The 20,916-nt window shown below is 41.4% G+C and overlaps 1 protein-coding gene across 2 annotated transcripts in view; it reads left to right on the top strand.

Annotated features, from left to right (window-relative positions):
• CUL3 (cullin 3) overlaps positions 1 to 20,916 on the top strand; it is a 113,749-nt gene that overhangs the window by 71,320 nt on the left and 21,513 nt on the right. For both annotated transcript variants that reach the window (XM_075861428.1, XM_075861429.1), the window contains exons 4-9: positions 68 to 228; positions 1,833 to 1,947; positions 5,164 to 5,392; positions 7,223 to 7,368; positions 9,849 to 10,025; positions 10,953 to 11,123. In XM_075861428.1, the coding sequence (XP_075717543.1) occupies positions 68 to 228; positions 1,833 to 1,947; positions 5,164 to 5,392; positions 7,223 to 7,368; positions 9,849 to 10,025; positions 10,953 to 11,123 (999 nt within the window). The remainder of the gene's footprint in view (positions 1 to 67; positions 229 to 1,832; positions 1,948 to 5,163; positions 5,393 to 7,222; positions 7,369 to 9,848; positions 10,026 to 10,952; positions 11,124 to 20,916) is intronic.

The raw sequence follows: 20,916 nt of genomic DNA, 5'->3' as shown, positions 1-20,916 counted from the left end.
TGTTAAAATGAAATAAGCTCTTCTATGTTTGAGTTACTGTGAGCGCTATTGATGTTTTTGGTTTTAGGACAGAGTCTATGTTCAACAAAACAACGTTGAAAATGTCTATAACTTGGGCTTGATAATATTTCGTGATCAAGTTGTACGCTACGGCTGTATAAGAGATCATCTACGGCAGACGTTATTAGACATGATCGCCAGAGAGCGGAAAGGAGAAGTAGTGGACAGGTAAATGTGCTTCTATTTCATCATTTTCCCCTTCTCCTCATGTAGGGTTTCTGGGTAGTTACATAAGAGGGAATGTAACACAGAATTGTTTGAGTGCCCATGTATTATTAAAGCTGAAGTATGTGAGCCGCAGAACAAGCGTACTAGGGTCACTCATGGAAAACCCACATCCTACACGACTGCTGTTTGGGTATCCCAACTATCTTCTTGACAAGAAACTGGTAAAGCTACATTTACCTTACTATGAGGACTGCTGGAGCGCTGGCCTTTTTATCCATCGTTGTAGGAGATTTATCAATATTGGTACAAAGGAATATTTGTAGGAATTGCTCGGGTCTTATTTTTTGAGTCTCTTTAGAAAATATAAGCAGAAACCTGGTTGATTGCTATGGGAATCTTCTCCATATTTTCCTTGCGTTGGCTTTGATAAGATCTCCCCAAGTGTCTATTTTAAGCATTTACAAATGCATTGCTACCTCATCTGTATGCACACACCTAGGTTACGTTTTAGGCCTCGTACATGTCTGTAGAGACTACACAGAGGATGTCCGGCTCCTATGGATGGAGCTGTTCTCCCCTAAAAGCAATGCTTCTAGAGGAGAGTACCGCTGCACACACGCCATCTGAAGGAGCACACCTCTATGTATGAAACATGCGAAGGTACAGGAAGAGCCACACACTTGCACATAGATGGAATAAACGCCTTTGTGCGTGAGGCCTAATACTTTTTGTTCTCCGTGTTTGTTGCGAAAAATGTACTGGAGACCTATGTGGTTTTTTTTATTTTTCACTTTGTAGATTATTCTACTTTTTTTTTTTTTTTTTGCGCTTCTGGGAAAGAGCAATTTCTTCTGCCCAAGGTGCAAGTGGCTATCGGTAGTGTTTTTCCTCCCCTACTACCTGTTTAAGCTAGGCTCCACGACTACCTGGTGCCGACCGTAAGACAAATCATTACCGTATTTAAAGCCATCTCATTTTTACCAGAATTCTAGCCGTATATTGCTCTCTCCTTCGCACACGGTGAGCCATCCTTTAATCGTTTTTCCACGTGAAGCTTTTTAGATATGGTCAGCTAATGTGAAATCTTTGTGAATAATGTAATATATCTTTATCTCTTTTTCCGATTTTTGTCTTTACTCCGTCCTGTAGGAGTCTACACCCCAAAACTGGAAATATGACATTGCTTTCACTTCTGTGCCACCTAAGTCTTTCGGTCTCCCAAACCATTTAAGAAAAGGATTTTAATCTTCAAAGCTTGGACACAATTCTTATACTATTCTGCCTTTTCAGTTTGGTGGTACAGTTGTGCAAGAATTGTGCTGGAGTTTTCAATATTATGGAAATCGGCAACTGAGCTCTAATGGCTTTCAGCGATTTTGATGCCCTCATTTAGGGACCTGGCGTGGGTCCGAGTACATGGATCCCCGATTTAATACTATTCAATATGAATGTCGATTTCGCTTTAGTTTGCATGGAGGCTACATAGACTGTTTCGGCTATGCATCGAACTATGAACCTTTTGAGCTTTTTATGTGTACAATTGGTTTTACAGTACTTGACAATATTCTATAACCAACCAACACTATATTGTATTTTGTAAACAGAGGAGCCATAAGAAATGCATGTCAGATGCTGATGATCCTTGGTTTGGAAGGAAGGTCAGTCTATGAAGAAGACTTTGAAGCACCATTTTTGGAAATGTCTGCAGAGTTCTTCCAGGTATGTGGTTAGAGGATACATGTTTTCATTTATTTTTCAAGTTTCTGCTATGATTCAAGCTTAATTTTGTGAATGGGCATCCAAATTGTAGGCTCAGACTATTGTTTTAAAAACAAAAGGTTATTTAACCACTTCCCAGAGTTTGACGTATCCATACGCCAAAGTCAAGGAAGGGAAAGTATGGAACGGTCTCACGGAGTGAACCCGCTCCACACGATGCGGGTGTCGACTGTATGTTGTTAGCGACTGCGGCATTTAAATTGATAGAAAGAGGGGGCGACCCCCTCTAACAGCTCATCGCGCCCCCCGCAATGCAATCGCGGGGGGTGATGGTTGCTATGGCTGCCTGGGAGCCTAATGAAGGCCCCCTGGTCCGCCATCTTTGTGCTCCTATTAAGCGCTGCCTCCGGCAGGGCTTAATAGGAGCCTGTCAGAATCACGATATACTGCAATACATTAGTACTAACGATCGCTGGTTGAAGTCCCCTAGGGGCACTAATAAAAAAAAAAGTAAAAATTTGTAAAATAAAGTCGTTTTTTTTTGTTTTTTTTAAATGTAAAAACTAAATAAATATATATTTATTAAAAGTTAAAAAAAAAAAAACTTCCCATTTTCCCCCTAGCATAATAAATAAATAAACATAATTGGTATTGGCGCATCCGTAAAAGTCTGAACTATTACAATATATCATTATTTAACCTGCACGGTGAACGCCGTAACAAAAAAAAATTGTAAACGCCAGAATCTCTATTTTTTTGGTCACCTCATCTCCCACAAAAAATAAAATAAAAAGTGATCAAAACGTCGCATGTACACCAAAATGGTATTATTAAAAACTACAGCTTATCCCGCAAAAAAATAAGCCCTCATACCACTTAATCGATGGAAAAATAAGTTATGGCTCTCGGAATTTGGTGACAAAAAATAAATTTTATTTTTTACACTTAGGTTTTTACTTGTAAAAGTAGTAAAATATAGAAAAAACTATATATATTTGGTATCGCCGTAATCGTATTGACCCAGAGAATAAAGTTAACATGTTGTTTTAATTGCACAGTGAATGCCGTGAAAACGAAGCGCAAAAAACGGAGGAATCGCAGTTTTTTTTTTTTTTTCATTTCTACCCCACAAATTTTTTCCCCGTTTCCTAGTACAGTATATGCCAAAATAAATGGTGCTACGAAAAACTACAACTCGTCCCGCAATAATCAAGCCCTCGTAGGACTATATTGACGGAAAAATAAAAAAGTTATGGCTTTTGGAAGGTGGGGAGGAAAAAACAAATGAAAATCTGAAAAATGGCTGCGGCGGGAAAGGGTTAATGTGATGGGTCAAAAATATGCCATAAATAACATTTAGGATTGGATAAGCATTTCTGATGAACATGATAATGACAATTCTTGTTATTGCTTCTCAGAAAGCCAATAGTGTTCTTTCTGTGCTTGAAAACATTGTTGAGCTCCTCTGCCGAAATAGTCATAATTAACGTCATTATCAATGTTATGTAAATAGAAAATGTTTTTTTTAATCATGCTGGCTTAATTCTGACACAATTAGCTAGATAGAGTACAAAACTTTTACTATCGTGTTCTCATAAAATATTACTGTAGACCTAATATGAATGTAAGTAACTAATCCATAAAGTACAACTAATAGGTTTTCTATGTTACCGCAGTTCAGGAGTTTGTTGTGTGCGTTTGTTTTCTTTCCCTAGATGACCCTTAGGCTAGGTTCACACGGGGTATGGAAGTTTGAGACAGATATTCCCCTCCCTGCACGCCGATTTTCGTGCCGTTTTTCGCCCGCGGCCATTGAGTGCCGCGGGCATAAAACAGCGCGAAATACGCTTTCTCTGCCTCCCATTGAAGTCAATGGGAGGTCAGAAGCGGAAACGCCCAAAGATAGGGCATGTCGCTTCTTTTTCCCGCGAGGCAGTTTTACTGCTCGCGGGAAAAAGACGCCGACGCCTCCCATTGAAATCAATGGGAGGCGTTCTCGGGCCGTTTTTGCCGAGTTTTGCGACGCTGTTTCCGCGTCAAAAAACTCGGCAAAATACTCCGTGTGAACATAGCCTTAGAGGGCTATTGCTCAAAGTGGTGTACAATAAAGGGCGATCATCCCGAAAATGACGGCCTTATCAGGGTAACGGTGTGTCAGTGTTTCTATTAAGCCCTATACTGCCTACGCATTTCCTCCTGTGGTGATGCAGGATCCATCAGGGGAGATCTGGGACCATAAGCTCGGGATGCTGAAACACAAATAAAATATTTCCCCTGAACTGTGCTGAATTCTGTTAGGAAGCTGCTAGAAATGGAGCGAGTCATCAGTTGCCCGGAAATTACGGCAGTAGCAAGGGGCAACGTATCGCTAGTATATCCTTTACTGATTGGTGGTGGTCTGACCCCTGGGACCCCCACAGATTGCTAGAATTAAATGTTTCCCTGCACTGCTACTAAACCCCATTCATAGAATAGGATTGAGTGGCAGTTCATTGCACAACATCTGACTGGGGCGTGTGATGTGCAGCGAAATCCAAAGGGGCCTCAACTTCATACTTGTGATCGTTGAGGAACCGGTGACCGGACCTACATAATAAGTGAGTTACATTATATACTAGCTTCATACTGTCACTTGCTACGGCCGTAATACCCCTTTTATTTGTGTAATAAACTCCTAATAACGAAACCATACAGATTGGTGAAACCTTCCTTACCAATGCTCCTTGCAGGGGCTGACATAATTTTCTGAGTGTATTGGTTGATTAAAGCGAGAGTGAGGTCAATATTAGTAGCATATTTTATCCTCTAAGGCCCCATGCACACGGGTCGTGATTGCGGGCACGGCCGGCCGCAGATAGCACCCGCATTTTCAGCCCATGCTCCCATACAAGTATGGGAGCCCGGCCCATAAAAAGCAAAATATAGGCAGTGTCCTATCTTTTGCGGTACACTTCTACGGCACGGACACCTTCCCGTACATAAACGGGAAGGTGTCCATGGACAATAGAAGTGAATGAGTCTGATATTGCGCTCCACAATTACGGACGATTTTTATGGTCGTGTGCCTGGGGCTTAAAGCAGATTTAAAGTGTTTTGGCTAGCATCTTGTTGCCTGTCACATTTTGTAAAAAAATATTTCTATAATCTCCTTGCATTTAACCAAAGGGTTGTCTTTCAAATGATCAAATCCTAACCAAGCTTTTGTTTTCTACACAGATGGAAAGCCAGAAGTTTTTAGCGGAAAACAGTGCCTCAGTGTATATAAAGAAAGTAGAGGCTAGAATAAATGAAGAGATAGAACGAGTCATGCACTGCCTAGACAAATCCACAGAAGAACCTATTGTGAAGGTTGTGGAGAGAGAACTCATCTCCAAGCACATGAAGACTATTGTGGAGATGGAGAACTCTGGCCTCGTCCATATGCTGAAAAATGGCAAGACGGAAGGTACGCAACACGTTTCTAAATCACATTGCAATGGGGTTGTGGCAACTAGGCCACCCTTGTCTGTGTCCTATTCCCCACTGGGAGAGGAGCTGTAACGTTCCGGTTGGACACCCTCTTAAAAAGCACGGAAGCTGAGCTCTCCATTTCTCCTTCTTATTTGTAAATGGAAGGTGTTCGGAGGAGAAATCAAAAAGGGATCCTAGTTTACGCTTGTTCCAGAAGAAGGTAATATGGCATTGGCCAAATTGTCCTAAAATTAGATTCAACCCTTCCTGACCCTGGGCAGCAATTTGACTGGATAAACGATCAACTAATTATTTTTATGCATTTACATAAATATTTTTTTAGTTGATTTCAAGAAGGCATCAAAGCCTCTCCGGTAGCGCGCTCTTTTTGCTAAAACCAATTCCAGAGGAGTTGATTGAGTTTTGATTATCCTCCCCTAAAACATCTCATCAGGGTTTTAAAGAAAATAAAAGCTTGTGGGATATGTGGTTTGTCAGATCGGTTATTACTTAATATATAGTAAGGACATCCACTAAAGTAGAAGTTGATGGCTGCACCAGCCCACCAGGTTTCTACGGAGCGTGCTCAGGGGTTTGTCATTGGTGATTGCCCGCTTTCCTGCTACTACTGCGCAGGGTATTTTACTACCATTCTCCATAGACGACGTGTACAGCAGAGAGTTCACTGGCTGTTTGGAGCATTGTACTTATTCCTTGTAGACGGCTTTGATTATTGTTGAAGGTTATAATTTCTTGTACACACAAAAAAAAAGAAAAAAAATTTGGCAGGGCTACCAATTTTTTTTTTTATTTAAAGGCAGCTTTGTTCTAGATGCAGGTTACTATAAGTATCATTTGTATTTGCAAGTGTCTATGAAAGTTCAACTGAGCCCTCTAGTGGTTATTTCTCTAGATGGGAAATGATAAGATGTTGGTAGGACTTACAAAGCTAAAATTGACCATAGGCAGAGAGCAGTTCCTAACTGCCTGTAAATTCCTGGACAGCCTGCACAAGTAGGGGACTTTATTCCAGCATCCGTGGGAAATAAAAGTAGATGTGTCCAGGATCTTTATTAAAACGGCATCTGCTTGTACAGACTATTGTGATTGTAATTCCTATTATTGTACAGTTCACAGTACCAGCAGCTAATGTGTTCATGTCAGTTTTCTGGGCAGTGAACATAGATCTCTTATCTTTTATTATTTATTATGGTTTCCTATATTGTCCATGAAAAATATTGGTAGTCTGTGATTTTTTGATACGTTTTCCATAAAAAATATTTAGGTTGGCAAACCTCCTGGACACATCCGGTACTGCACATCCCATAGAGAAACAATAAGGCATCAACTTTAAAAAAAATAATTATGATCTTTTTGGCCAACAATAAAACTCTGTCAGGGCTTGATGGTGCACACACACAGTTGTGACTGGCAGCTCCCACCTGAAGCTAAGGGATCTGCTGGCATAATTTGATAGGCAGATTAAAGCAGGCCATACACAATAGCTGGATGTCGGTGGGACCGGCCGGCCAGCTAATGTGTATGGCGGCTTTCTCCCTGAGAACACATGCACACTCTGCATAGTTGGAAGTTCCAGCTGTTGGCCAAACTATCGTTTTAAAATGTATGGCCACCTTAAGTATTAGGTGAGGAGTGAGGCTACAACATTCTTAAATCTGAGATCTCTTCTAACACCGGTTGGAAACTTGGCTCCTGGGGTAACTGCCTTGTGGAGTCCAAGTATTTTCCCTCAGGGAAATACATAAAGGTTTTATCCATTTTTGTTTTATCTTTATTTCTGTCTTTCTTTGACATTTTCTTTCAGATCTGGCATGTATGTACAAGTTGTTCAGTAGAGTCCCAAACGGCCTAAAGACAATGTGTGAGTGTATGAGTCTATATCTGCGAGAACAGGGCAAAGCACTGGTTTCTGAAGAAGGGGAAGGAAAGAATCCTGTTGACTATATACAGGTTGGTATAATCTGGCATCGTATTCTAGTCATTTGAGAAATGGAAATTTACAATTTAGCCCATTACAATCTGTCCCACTATGTTGTGTTTTTTGTGTGTTTTATTGTTCAAGACTATGTACACCTTTTCACCAAAATCTTAATTTGCTTCCTAAATGCAAAATTAGACAACTTTCTAAATAGTCTTCATTAAAGGGAGTCGGTCACCAGAATGTCAGTTAAACTAGTAACAGTGTAATGTAGAAGAGACTAACCTGTTTCTAACGTTTTTCATTTTCTGCATACTGCCTCCTTTGCATAGAACTCAGTTTTATGCTTTATGTAACTTTATGCTAATGAGCATTTAGGAGCAATGAGGGCGTTACCATTGCACCTAAATGCTCTTACTTTGCTCCCCAGTTCAACCCCCCTCCCTTCTTACATGGATTGACAGGGGCCAGGCAGGGTAACTGGAATGTTTAAGCCTGGCCCCGTACTATCTGTAAAACACGCGCATCCCTGCTCTTCACTCAGTGCATGCGCAGTACGATCTTTCTGCTTGATGTTTTAAGCTGCACAACTGGGCATGAGCCGCATCCCTGCTCTTTGGCGCATTTGCAGTACTGACGATTAGAACGTCTAGCAGAAAGATTGTACTGCGCATGCGCCGAGTGAAGAGCAGGGACGCGTGCGCGTTACAGATAGTACGGGGCCAGGCATGAATGTGCCCATTACCCTGCCTGGCCCCTGTGATTCAATGTAAGAAGGGAGGGGGGTTGAACTGGGGAGCAAAGTAAGAGCATTTAGGTGCAATGGTAACGCCCTCATTGCACCTAAATGCTCATTAGCATAAAGTTAATAAAGGGTATTTCTCTACAAAGGAGGCAGTAAGCAGAAAATGAAAATAAACGTTAGAAACCGGTTAGTCTCCTCTACATTACACGGTTACTAGTTTAATACGGACATTCTGGTGACCGACTCCCTGTGCAACTCTTTCACATAGCTGGCTGTGCTGCTGTTTCTGACATATATCATCAGCTCACGGCTCATGTCTGGGCCTGAGGTCATCTGCTCTCCCCCCTCTCTTTTACTGTTACAGATAGCAGCAGCAGGGAGGGGAAGGCGGTTGTACACTGCAGATCAGAGTGTGGAGAAGGGAGGGAGAGGACAATATAAGTTTTCAGGGAGGACAGATCATACAAGTGGTCAGTATGACGCTATATTCACACGATATGTATTTAAGACCGAAAAATCCAAGGTGGATTTTAAGGGAAATCTCCACTTTACTTGCAGATTTTTTTACGCAAATTTCCAATTTATTTGCTACAGATTCCCACACTGATCAGCCCCGTTCTCTTACTGACGCAGAGTTTAAATCTGTGCGAAAAATTTCTGACATGTCTGTACAGACTAGCGGATTTCAGCGCGGAAATCAACCCCGTGTTCACATACAGTCAAAATATAGATAGGGAGGAAGGCTAATACTGCAGTCTGCAGGGGGAGAGATCACACACACCTTCGCATTGGTGTCTGTGTCAGCACAAGGAAGAAGAGATCCCTTATGGGGTGTAAAAGAGGAAAGCAGCACAGGAATGAAGCTGTGCTAAAGTATGTTCGCTAGGGAAGGCTGCAGCCTCCCGCATTCACAGAGCACGTATTACTAGGCGGGACGTGACCACAGGAGAGAAGTCTGAAACTAGAAGCAGGTTGTAAATGGAATATCAGGCGGTCTGAATATGAATGAAGATTGCAGCCTCAAATGTAGTGCCACTATTTTTAACTTGAGGTAACTACTGACATGTAAATATCATTGCCCCATGACAAGTGTCTATAACCTTTAAATATAAAGCCATTTTTTTAAGCAACACATTTTATCTTTTGCAGAGGTGTATTTGAACCTAGATGCACTACCTTAGTGCATTCGGTCAACTTCTATAGATATTGACAGCACACGGACTGTCAGGGCCCACCAGGAGATGTGAAATTAGGCAGATCCCGCCAAGATCGGTGCAGGTCGCTAGCAAAAGTATTCTATCGCCAGCTTAAAGCATTGATGGTATATTGATATACACTGATGCGCTGAATGAATGGGTTACATTTCCCACAGCTTCCTGCAGCTTGTCATCAAAGATAAGCAGTAGATCCACCACTGTTCATAAAGAAATAGGATCCAATAATAGAAGTATATAACACAGGGGAACAAATTCTCTGTTTTCAATGATTCTCTGGTTAAAGAATTTTTCACATCTCAGACATTTTTCGCACATCCACAGGATATGATATAAGTGTCTGATAGATGGGGGTCTCGGCTCTGGGACCTGAACCTATATAGAGAACAGGGGTTATGCCATAAATGACTGAGATGTGAATACCCCTTTAAAGGAAATACACTGTTATGAATGCATTTACACCTTTCGAGCAATGGAATGTACTAATATTGATTATTTTTTTTGTATGAATCGGTAATAACATTATTTTCCTGGTTTATTTCACTATCTACAGGGTCTTCTTGACCTGAAGAGCAGATTTGATCGGTTCCTTCAAGAATCTTTTAGTAATGACCGTCTTTTCAAGCAAACCATTGCTGGTGACTTTGAGTATTTTCTTAATCTGAACTCCAGGTCTCCTGAATATCTTTCCTTATTTATCGATGACAAACTGAAAAAAGGAGTCAAAGGAGTAAGTGCAGTAGATCAGTTGATACTAGTTATACATGTCATAATTGATAACGATTGGTTGATAGATAATGAATGTGGGTAGGGGCGGATGAGAGTTGGGGTATTGTGGCATAGAGGGGAAAGGCAAATGTGCTGCACAAAGGGAATTCCAGATGTGTCCTGAGCATCACTGGAGAGATTTTGAAGGCTCTGGAAGAAATTCTTGTCAACTTTTGGACGTTTGGCAGTATTTGGTCATATTTATTTTAGTAGATAGAGACGTTCTAAACCAGGAGTGCACAACCTGCGGCTCACATTGCTGTTTTGTGCTGCCCACAACCACAGGGACACGAAGACTTCTCTGTATCCAAATGGTTCAGAAAGACCATGCTTTCAAATGACCGCTGTATACTTCCGATGCAGAGAACTACTCTTTCCTTAGACCGCAGGATAGATCACGAGTGTGATAAGGAGCTAATGGTCTGCTTTTGATCCTTTTTTTTTTTTCTTTTTTTTATTAAATTTAAGTACAAAACATACAAAAACCCCAACCCATCCCTCCCTTCCAAAAATATTCCAGAATATGACAAAAATGAGGTGGTACAATGCGTCCATATAGACATAGGATTGAAAATTAGAATTCGCAGCACATTTTAGTAGTCCTAATAAAACCTATATATGACATCACATCAGCGTTTTTCAAGTATAAAATTTCTAGGCTGTCAAAGTCCTTAGAACATTATAATTCAAAACCATTCCCCATTCCAATCCCAGAACAAGTTGTAAGAGAATGTCCTATCCACTAATTCTACATGAAGATCCCACCAGCACCGCGCCCAGAATCGCTTAATCATGACTATACGTCATATAGGTCTCTCACAAAAGGCCCATACGGTCCCTCGCTTTTGATACTTAAATGCTTACATACCTGTGTTTCTCTCTTTAAAAGCTGACCGAACAGGAAGTAGAATCCATACTGGACAAGGCAATGGTCCTATTTAGATTTATGCAAGAAAAAGATGTATTTGAACGTTATTACAAGCAACATTTAGCCCGAAGACTTCTCACTAACAAGAGTGTGTCTGATGACTCGGAAAAGAACATGATTTCCAAGCTGAAGGTAAGAAAACCGTAATGTAGAAGATCACATTAGTGTCCCCATATGTACTGTATGTTTATGCTCACAGTGTGTTATTAGGACTGGGAGTCAGATAAAGGGGCTATTATGTACATTTCAGAAAATTGACGTCTGTTAAGCTCTAGTGGGCTTGTAAAACAAGTGGTTTGTATATCAAGTGGAGTTACAAAACCGGATTGACTTACTGTGTTGTGGGTGACCAAGTGGGGGCCGGTGTATGTGATATATGAATTGCTTGCTAAAAGAAGTTTGAAAAAAGACACATGTCCATCAAGTTCAACCAAGGGATGGGAAAAGGGAAGGTAAACATTTCTACACATAGGAGCTAATATTTTTTTGTTCTAGGAAATGATCTAACCCTTTTTTAAAGCCATCTACTGTCCCTGCTGTGAGCGGCTCCTGCGGTAGGCTATTCCATAGATTCACAGTTCTCACAGTAAAGAAGGCTTGAACCTTTTTTTCTCCAGACGGAGGGAGTGCCCCCTTGTTTTTTGAGGGGGTTTTACATGGAACAGGATTTCACCATATTTTTTGTATGTGCTATTAAAAGTAATTTCGCTAGAAATATATATATATATATATATATATATATATATATATATATATATATATATATATAATTATTTTTTTCTTAGTTTAACAGTTAGTATATACATGATTAGACATGGTCTTATTTTTTTTTATTTTTTTCACAAGTCAGGAAATATTATAAATTAGATTCTAATTTATAACATTTCCCTGTACTGGTCACTAGAGGGAGCAATTCCCAAAATTGCAGCATTGGCATGTAGTAAAGCAACCACATTGCTTTATGCTGCAAAATTGGTGTAGACAAACACGCTCTAGTGAGCTCACAGAATCCCCCCTCCCTTATCCTGGCTAGTTACATAGTTAGTACGGCTGAAAAAAGACACATGTCCATCAAGTTCAACCAAGGGAAGGGAAAAGGGAAGGAAAAATTTCTACACATAGGAGCTAATATTTTTTTGTTCTAGGAAATTATCTAACCCTTTTTTAAAGCCATCTACTGTCCCTGCTGTGACCAGCTCCTGCGGTAGACTATTCCATAGATTCACAGTTCTCACTGTAAAGAAGCCTTGTCGCCTCTGCTGCTTGAACCTTTTTTTCTCCAGACGGAGGGAGTGTCCCCTTGTTTTTTGAGGGGGTTTTACAAAGAACAGGATTTCACCATATTTTTTGTATGTGCCATTAATATATTTATATAAGTTAATCATGTCCCCCCTTAGTCGTCTTTTTTCAAGGCTAAATAGGTTTAATTCTTTCAATCTTTCCTCATAACTTAAATTCTCCATGCCCCTAATTAGCTTCGTTGCTCTTCTTTGTATTTTTTCCAACTCCAGGGCATCCTTTCTATGAACTGGAGCCCAGAACTGAACTGCATATTCTAGATGAGGCCTCACTAATGCTTTGTAAAGTGGCAATATTACATCTCTGTCCCGCGAGTCCATGCCTCTTTTAATACACGACAATATCCTGCTGGCCTTTGAAGCAGCTGATTGACACTGCATGCTGTTATTGAGTTTATGATTTACAAGTACACCCAGATCCTTCTCAACAAGTGAATCCGCCAGTGTAGCTCCCCCTAGGACATATGATGCATGCAGGTTGTTGGTACCCAGATGCATAACTTTACATTTATCTACATTAAACTTCATCTGCCAAGTGGACGCCCAAACACTTAGTTTGTTTAAATCTGCCTGCAATTCATGAACATCTTCCATAGTCTGAACTATATTGCATAGCTTGGTGTCATCTGCAAAAATAGAAATAGTGCTATTAATCCCATCCTCTATATCATTAATAAATAAGTTGAATAATAGTGGTCCCAGCACTGAACCCTGGGGTACACCACTTATAACCGGGGACCATTCAGAGTAGGAATCATTGACCACAACTCTGGATACGGTCCTTGAGCCAATTCTCAATCCAATTACAAACTATATTTTCTAAACCTATAGTCCTTAATTTACCCATTAGGCGTCTATGGGGGACAGTGTCAAATGCCTTTGCAAAGTCCAAAAACACTAAATCCACAGCGGCCCCTCTGTCTAGACTTCTGCTTACCTCTTCATAAAAACAGATTAGGTTAGTTTGACAACTTCTGTCCTTAGTAAAACCGTGCTGGCTGTCACTTATAATGCTATTTATTGTCACATAATCCTGTATATAGTCCCTCAATAGCCCCTCAAACATTTTCCCCACGATGGATGTTAAGCTTACTGGTCTATAATTACCTGGGGAAGACCTAGAGTCCTTTTTGAAAATAGGCACCACATTTGCGCTGCGCCAGTCCCTTGGTACTATACCAGTCACTAGAGATTCTCTGAATATTATGAAAAGGGGGACAGAAATAACTGAACTAAGCTCTTTAAGAATTCTAGGGTGTAACCCATCTGGTCCCGGGGCCTTGTGCACATTTATTTTATTTAATATAGCTTGGACCATCTCTACATTCATCCAGTTCAGTATATCAACTGATATATTAACAGCACTGGCAGCGGCTACATCAGCTGCTCTTTCTTCTGTTGTATATACAGAGCTAAAGAACCCATTTAGTAACTCTGCCTTCTCTTGATCCCCTGTGATCAACTCCCCATTACCATTATCTAGGGGTCCTACATGTTCAGACCTGGGCTTTTTTGCATTTATATGCTTGAAGAATTTTTTGGGATTTGTTTTACTATCCTTGGCCACCTGCCTTTCATTTTGTATTTTTGCTAATTTTATTACATTTTTACAGATTTTATTAAGCTCTTTATATTTTACAAAGGCTACAGCTGTACCCTCAGATTTGTATTTTTTAAATGCCCTTTTTTTTGTCATGTATTGCCCCTTTCACAGAAGGTGTAAGCCATGTGGGGTTTAATTTGAGTCGTTTATACTTGTTACCTATAGGAATACATTTTGCACTATAATAACTCAAAGTAGATTTGAAAATCTCCCATTTATCATTTGTTCCATTATTTGACATTAGTTCTTCCCAGTCTATATCCTGAATTGCTGCCCTCATCCTGGGGAAATTGGCTTTCTTAAAATTAAATGTTTTTGCCCTCCCAGCCTGCGTTTGTTTTTTACAGTATAGGTAAAATGTAACTATATTATGATCACTGTTACCGAGGTTTTCACGAACATTGACATTCCCAACAAGATCTGCATTATTAGAAATGACCAGATCCAACAGAGCTTCACCTCTAGTCGGGTCTTCCACAAACTGGCCCATAAAATTTTCCTGCAACAGATTGAGGAAATGTCTCCCCTTTGCAGTTGAAGCTGAACCATGACACCAATTAATATCCCGGAAATTAAAATCTCCCATTATCACTACAGTACCCGCCTGTGCAGCCCGCTCCATCTGTTTATATATCTGACCCTCCATCTCCTCAGTTATATTGGGGGGGTCTATAGATTACACCAAAAGTAATTTTTTCAGTGTTTACCTCCCTTTCTAGTTCCACCCACAAGGTTTCAACCTCCTCACAGTATTCACCCACTATTGTCTCTTTCACACTCGCCTTCATATCATTTCTCACATACAGACATACACCACCACCTTTCCTATTTGTCCTGTCTTTCCGAAAAAGTGTAAAACCCTGTAGATTTACAGCCCAGTCATGTGAAGAGTCCAGCCATGTTTCAGCAACACCAACTATATCTATATTTTCTTCCAGTATCAAGGCCTCCAGCTCCCCCATTTTGCTTGCTAGACTTCTGGCATTTGTGAACATACACTTTAACTTGCCTGTCAGTTTTTCACTTTTATTATCAGAAATGTGATTTGACATTAATCGGTCCTTTTTATTTACACTGATGTTTTGTAACGAAAGGATCTCCTTATCTTGTTGTCTAGTCCTCTCCCCACATTCTGTTTCTCCCCCCACCAATATAGTCTGACCCCTCTCTAACCTGGCTACCCCTTTTTTTTCTACATTGACCTCCCTCCTCAGCCCTAGTTTAAATACTCCGCCACCCCAGCTAGAATTCTCTCCCCCAGCACAGCGGACCCCCTTCCATTTAGATGCAAATCATCTGCAGAATACAGTTTGTACCCCAATGAAAAGTCAGCCCAGTGCTCTAGGAACCCAAATCCTTCTCCTCTACACCAAGACTTCAGCCATGCATTTAACTCCCTGAGCTCCCGCTGTCTTTCCTGTGATGCGCATGGCACAGGCAGTATTCCTGAGAATACTACTTTGGAGGTCCTTCCCTTCAGCTTGTAGCCTAGTTCTTTAAAATTATTCTTAAGGCTCCTCCACCTACCATTTATTCTGTCGTTGGTACCGACATGGACCACGACAACTGGATCATCACCAGCCCCTCCCAGCAATTTGTCCACCCGTTCCACCACATGCCGAACCCTGGCACCAGGGAGACAGCAAACCATTCGGTTGAGGTGGTCTTGGCGACAAATTATTCTATCCGTCTTCCTGATTATAGAATCCCCTACGACTATCAATTGTCTTGGCTTACCTGCATTACCATCCCGCCGACTACTAGCTGGGCTGTTCTCCCGGCTGTTAGGGGAAAGGAGGGGATTGAATGTTCAATCCTACTACACTGTGTGCCGCCATTTTTTGAGCGAATACACAGTGTAGTAGGATTACACACACACACACACACAGTAAAACACGAATAAACACAGACATAACTTACCTGCTCCTGCCGCCGCCGCTCCCTTCTCTCCGTCCGCTCCTAGTACTTGCTTCTAATCACATGTCCGGAAGCCGCGACCGGAAGAAGTCATCTTACTGTCCGGCCGCGGCTTCCGGTCCACATGAAAATGGTGCTGGATGTCGCTCGGCCGAAGACCTTCCTTTTGGACTGTGTGGGAGCGGCGCGTGCGCCGTTCCCACACAGACGGCTTACACCATAGTGAATGGAACGGCTCCAGTTCGCATTCTCTATGGGGATGTATGTGCCTTATTCCATCTCTGTATGTGTCGTTAATCGACACAAACAGAGATGAAAAAAAAAAATGGCAGCCCCCATAGTGAAGTAAAAGTTAGAAAAAATAAAAAAGTAAAACACAAATAAATAAAATTTATTTTATTACACACTAAAAAACAATTTATATAAAAAAAAAAAAAAATCTGCGACACCCGTCCTTTAATATATTTATAGAAGTTAATCATGTCCCCCATTAGTCGTCATTTTTCAAGGCTAAATAGGTTTAGTTCTTTTAATCTTTCCTCATAACTTAGATTCTCCATGCCCCTTATTAGTTTATTTGCTCTTCTTTGTATTTTTACCAACTCCAGGGCATCCTTTCTATGAACTGGAGCCCAGAACTGAACTGCATATTCTAGATGAGGCCTCACTAATGCTTTGTAAAGTGGTAATATTACATCCCTGTCCCGCGAGTCCATGCCTCTTTTAATACACAACAATATCTTGCTGGCCTTTGAAGCAGCTGATTGACACTGCATGCTGTTATTTCGTTTATGATCTACAAGTACACCCAGATCCTTCTCAACAAGTGACTCCCCCAGTGTAGCTCCCCTAGGACATATGATGCATGCAGGTTGTTCGTACCCAGGTGCATAACTTTACATTTATCTACATTAAACTTCATTTGCCAACTGGATGCCCAAACACTTAGTTTGTTTAAATCCGCTTGCAATTCACGAACATCTTCTATAGACTGAACATTACTACAGAGCTTGGTGTCATCTGCAAAAATGGAAATAGTGCTATTAATCCCATCCTCTATATCATTAATAAATAAGATGAATAATAGTGGTCCCAGCACTGAACCCTGGGGTACACCACTTATAACCGGGGACCATTCAGAGTAGGAATCATTGACCACAACTCTCTGTATACGGTCCTTGAGCCAATTCTCAATCCAATTACAAACTATATTTTCTAAACCTATAGTCCTTAATTTACCCATTAGACGTCTATGAGGGACAGTGTCAAATGCCTTTGCAAAGTCCAAAAACACTAAATCCACAGCGGCCCCTCTGTCTAGGCTTCTGCTCACCTCTTCATAAAAACAAATCAGGTTGGTTTGACAACTTTTGTCCTTAGTATTATAAGTGACAGCCAGCACGGTTTTACTATTTTTTGGAACATAATCCTGTATATAGTCCCTCAATAGCCCCTCAAACATTTTCCCCACGATGGATGTTAAGGTTACTGGGCTATAATTACCCGGGGAAGACCTAGAGCCCTTTTTGAAAATAGGCACCACATTTGCCCTGCGCCAGTCCCTTGGCACTATACCAGTCACTAGAGAATCTCTGAATATTATGAAGAGGGGGACAGAAATAACTGAACTAAGCTCTTTAAAAACTCGAGGGTGTAACCCATCAGGTCCCGGGGCCTTGTGCACATTTTTTTTTTTTTTTTTTTTTTTTAAACTCGTTTTATTAAAAGTAACTGTCAGAGTCAAACCATCACATACATCAGGATAACATTATACACTCAATAGTACATATGTCAGAAACATCATTACATACATAAGGGATACTCGCAGGTACCCATGGTGTTAAACCGTGGTTCGCAGACCACATATACATAATACAGATCAATCAAGCATTCTATCAAAACTTTTAGTCTTATACATCACAATAGTATGAATATGCCCACAGTTCGATATTCTACCCTAACGCGCCTATCCTCCTTGTATGGCCTAAAACGAAGCACCTGGACGTGTCCTCCTCCCGACCTCTTTACCCGCTCCCGCCCGCAGCTTGAATCAGAGCAGCTGATAGCCCTTGGACTGTACAGTGAGTGAGATTCGATGAGCACCACCCATTCCAGATCAAATCAAATTTAGCCGGTTTCCCCCGGTGTTTATACACTATTTTCTCAAATGGAAGTATGTCATTGACTAATTTACGCCATTGCGCTACTGTCGGGGCCCTGTCTGCCATCCATCTCATGGCCACCGCCTTCCTTGCCATGAAAAGTGTTTCTCTGAGGAAAGTCCTCTCATATATCGACCATTGTTCCTCATTGAGCAGTCCCAGCAGACACACCTCCGGCCTGCAAGGTATCGTCCTCCCCAATACTGCTGTCAATAATGCAACCAACTCCTCCCAAAAGCTAAGAATCCAGTGACAACCCCATATTAGGTGAATAAAATCTGCCCGTGTCTCTCCGCACCTATGACATTGTGAGGACGCCATTCTTCCCATACGATGTAGTCTTATGGGTGTCAAATAACATTGGTGGATAATGAACAATTGCACTAATTTATTGTTTGCCGCTGGTGAAACCAGCAAATGGGAACCCTGAGCCTCCCTCCATTCCTCTGCTGTGAGTTGTGGAATTAGTGTACGCCACTTATCCTCCGCCACAGGGGCTCCACTCGCATTTTAGCCTCCAATAGAAAAGAATAAATTTGAGAAATGGCTCCATGTGTAGACGGCGTGTTCAACCTCCCCACCAAATCACAACTAGAATACGTCACGGAGTTCAGTGGAAATTGTGCTAATAGAGCATGATGGAGTTGTATGCAATATAATTCATCCCCCGGTGGTATATTGAATGCTGCCCGAATCTCACTCACCGTCATGACCATCCCGTCTTCCGTTAGTAACTGTGACAGAGCAACTACCCCTCTAGAGGACCAGTAACGTTTTCCCACCATCCCGTGCAAATGTGAAAAACTTGGATTGTCCCACAGCGGGTTCTCCCCCACAACCCCCAAGATCTCTTTAGCCTGTTGCCAAACTCCTCTGGCCAACTTATGCAAGGGTAACAGGGAACGGTGTCTAAAATCATGCGGCTCCAATATCGGCCATAGGGTTTTTAAGCCCAACACCCTTGCTAGGTGACACTCAGCATTGGTCGTTAGGGGGGGGAGACCCAAGAAGTCAAGTATCTGAGCTGACCCGCCAAATAATATAGAAAAACATCCGGTAACGCAGCTCCGGCCTCATCTTTAGACCTCTGTAGAATCGACAGCTTGAGTTTAGATCCCCCCCCCCCCATACAAACGGCGCGAATAGCGAGTTTATTATTTTAAAGAACCTTTTAGGCACCAACACATCCACATGCTCCAACACATACAAAAACTTCGGCAGTACTATCATTTTTAATAGATTCACGCGTCCTGCCACTGACAGAGGCAGACCTTTCCACACCTGAATTTTATCCCTTAGGTACGCAACCAAGGGCGCTACATTTAACCCATACGATCTAGAACTATCCCTAGCAATATTAATCCCCAAATATTTGAACTCTGGTTGTACTGACAGTCCGCAGAACTGGGTGTCCCATCCACAGTTATCCTGCCTCAAAAGCATCAAATACGATTTGGCCCAATTAATTAGTAACCCGGAATACCTTCCAAAAGCGTTAATGAGGGATATGGCCCTGGGAAGGGTGGCATTGGGGTTTGCCATAAACAACGCCATGTCATCCGCATATAATCCTATCCGGTCCAGTCTGTCCCCTATTCTAATTCCCATATATGTGTGATCCCTCCTAATGTTCAGAGCCAGTGGTTCAATTGCCAATGCGAAAAGAAGTGGCGAAAGTGGGCACCCCTGCCTCGTGCCCCTATGGAGGCCAAAGGAAGGGGACAGGACCCCGTTCACCAACACCTTCGCTCGCGGAGATTTATATGTGCACATTTATTTTATTTAGCTTGGACCACATCTACATTCATCCAACTCAGTATATCAACTGATATATTAACAGCACTGGCACCGGCTACATCAGCTGCTCTTCCTTCTGTTGTATATACAGAGCTAAAGAACCCATTTAGTAACTCTGCCTTCTCTTGATCCCCTGTGACAATCTCCCCATTACCACTATCTAGGGATCCCACATGTTCAGACCTTGGCTTTTTTGCATTTATATACTTGAATAATTTTTGGGGATTGGTTTTACTATCCTTGGCCACCTGCCTTTCAATTTGTATTTTTGCTAATTTTGTACAATTTTTACAGATTTTATTACGCTCTTTATAATTTAAAAAGTCTACAGCTGTACCCTCAGATTTGTGTTTTTTAAATGCCCTTTTTTTTTTATCATGTATTGCCCTTTTTACAGAAGGTGTAAGCCATGTAGGGCTTGATTTTAGTAGTTTATACTTGTTACCCTCCCAGCCTGTGTTTGTTTTTTACAGTATAGGTAAAATGTAACTATATTGTTAAACTGTTACCGAGGTTTTCACGAACATTGACATTGCCAACAAGATCTGCATTATTAGAAATGACCAGATCCAACAGAGCTTCACCTCTAGTCGGGTCTTCCACAAACTGGCACAAAATTTTTTCCTGCAATATGTTGAGGAAATGTCTCCCCTTTGCAGTTGAAGCCGAACCATGACACCAATTAATATCCCGGTAATTAAAATCTCCCATTATCACTACAGTACCCGCCTGTGCAGCCCGCTCCATCTGTTTATATAGCTGACCTTCCATCTCCTCAGTTATATTGGGGGGTCTATAGATTACACCACTTTTTTCTGTGATTACCACCCTTTCTAGTTCCACCCACAAAGTTTCAACCTCCTCACAGTCTTCACACACTATTGTCTCTTTCACACTCACCTTCATATCGCTTCTCACATACAGACATACACCACCGCCTTTCCTATTTGTCCTGTCTTTCCGAAAAAGTGTAAAACCCTGTAGATTTACAGCCCTGTCATGGGAAGAGTCCAGCCATGTTTCAGCAACACCAACTATATCTATATCTTCTTCCAGTAATAAGGCCTCCAGCTCCCCCATTTTGCTTGCTAAACTTCTGGCATTTGTGAACATACACTTTAACTTGCCTGTCAGTTTTTCACTTTCAT

Source organism: Rhinoderma darwinii, chromosome 4, assembly GCF_050947455.1.
Source record: "Rhinoderma darwinii isolate aRhiDar2 chromosome 4, aRhiDar2.hap1, whole genome shotgun sequence".
Classification (NCBI taxonomy): domain Eukaryota; kingdom Metazoa; phylum Chordata; class Amphibia; order Anura; family Rhinodermatidae; genus Rhinoderma; species Rhinoderma darwinii.
The sequence above is the reverse complement of the archived record's forward strand: the minus strand, read 5'-3'. Positions and strand labels throughout refer to the sequence as shown.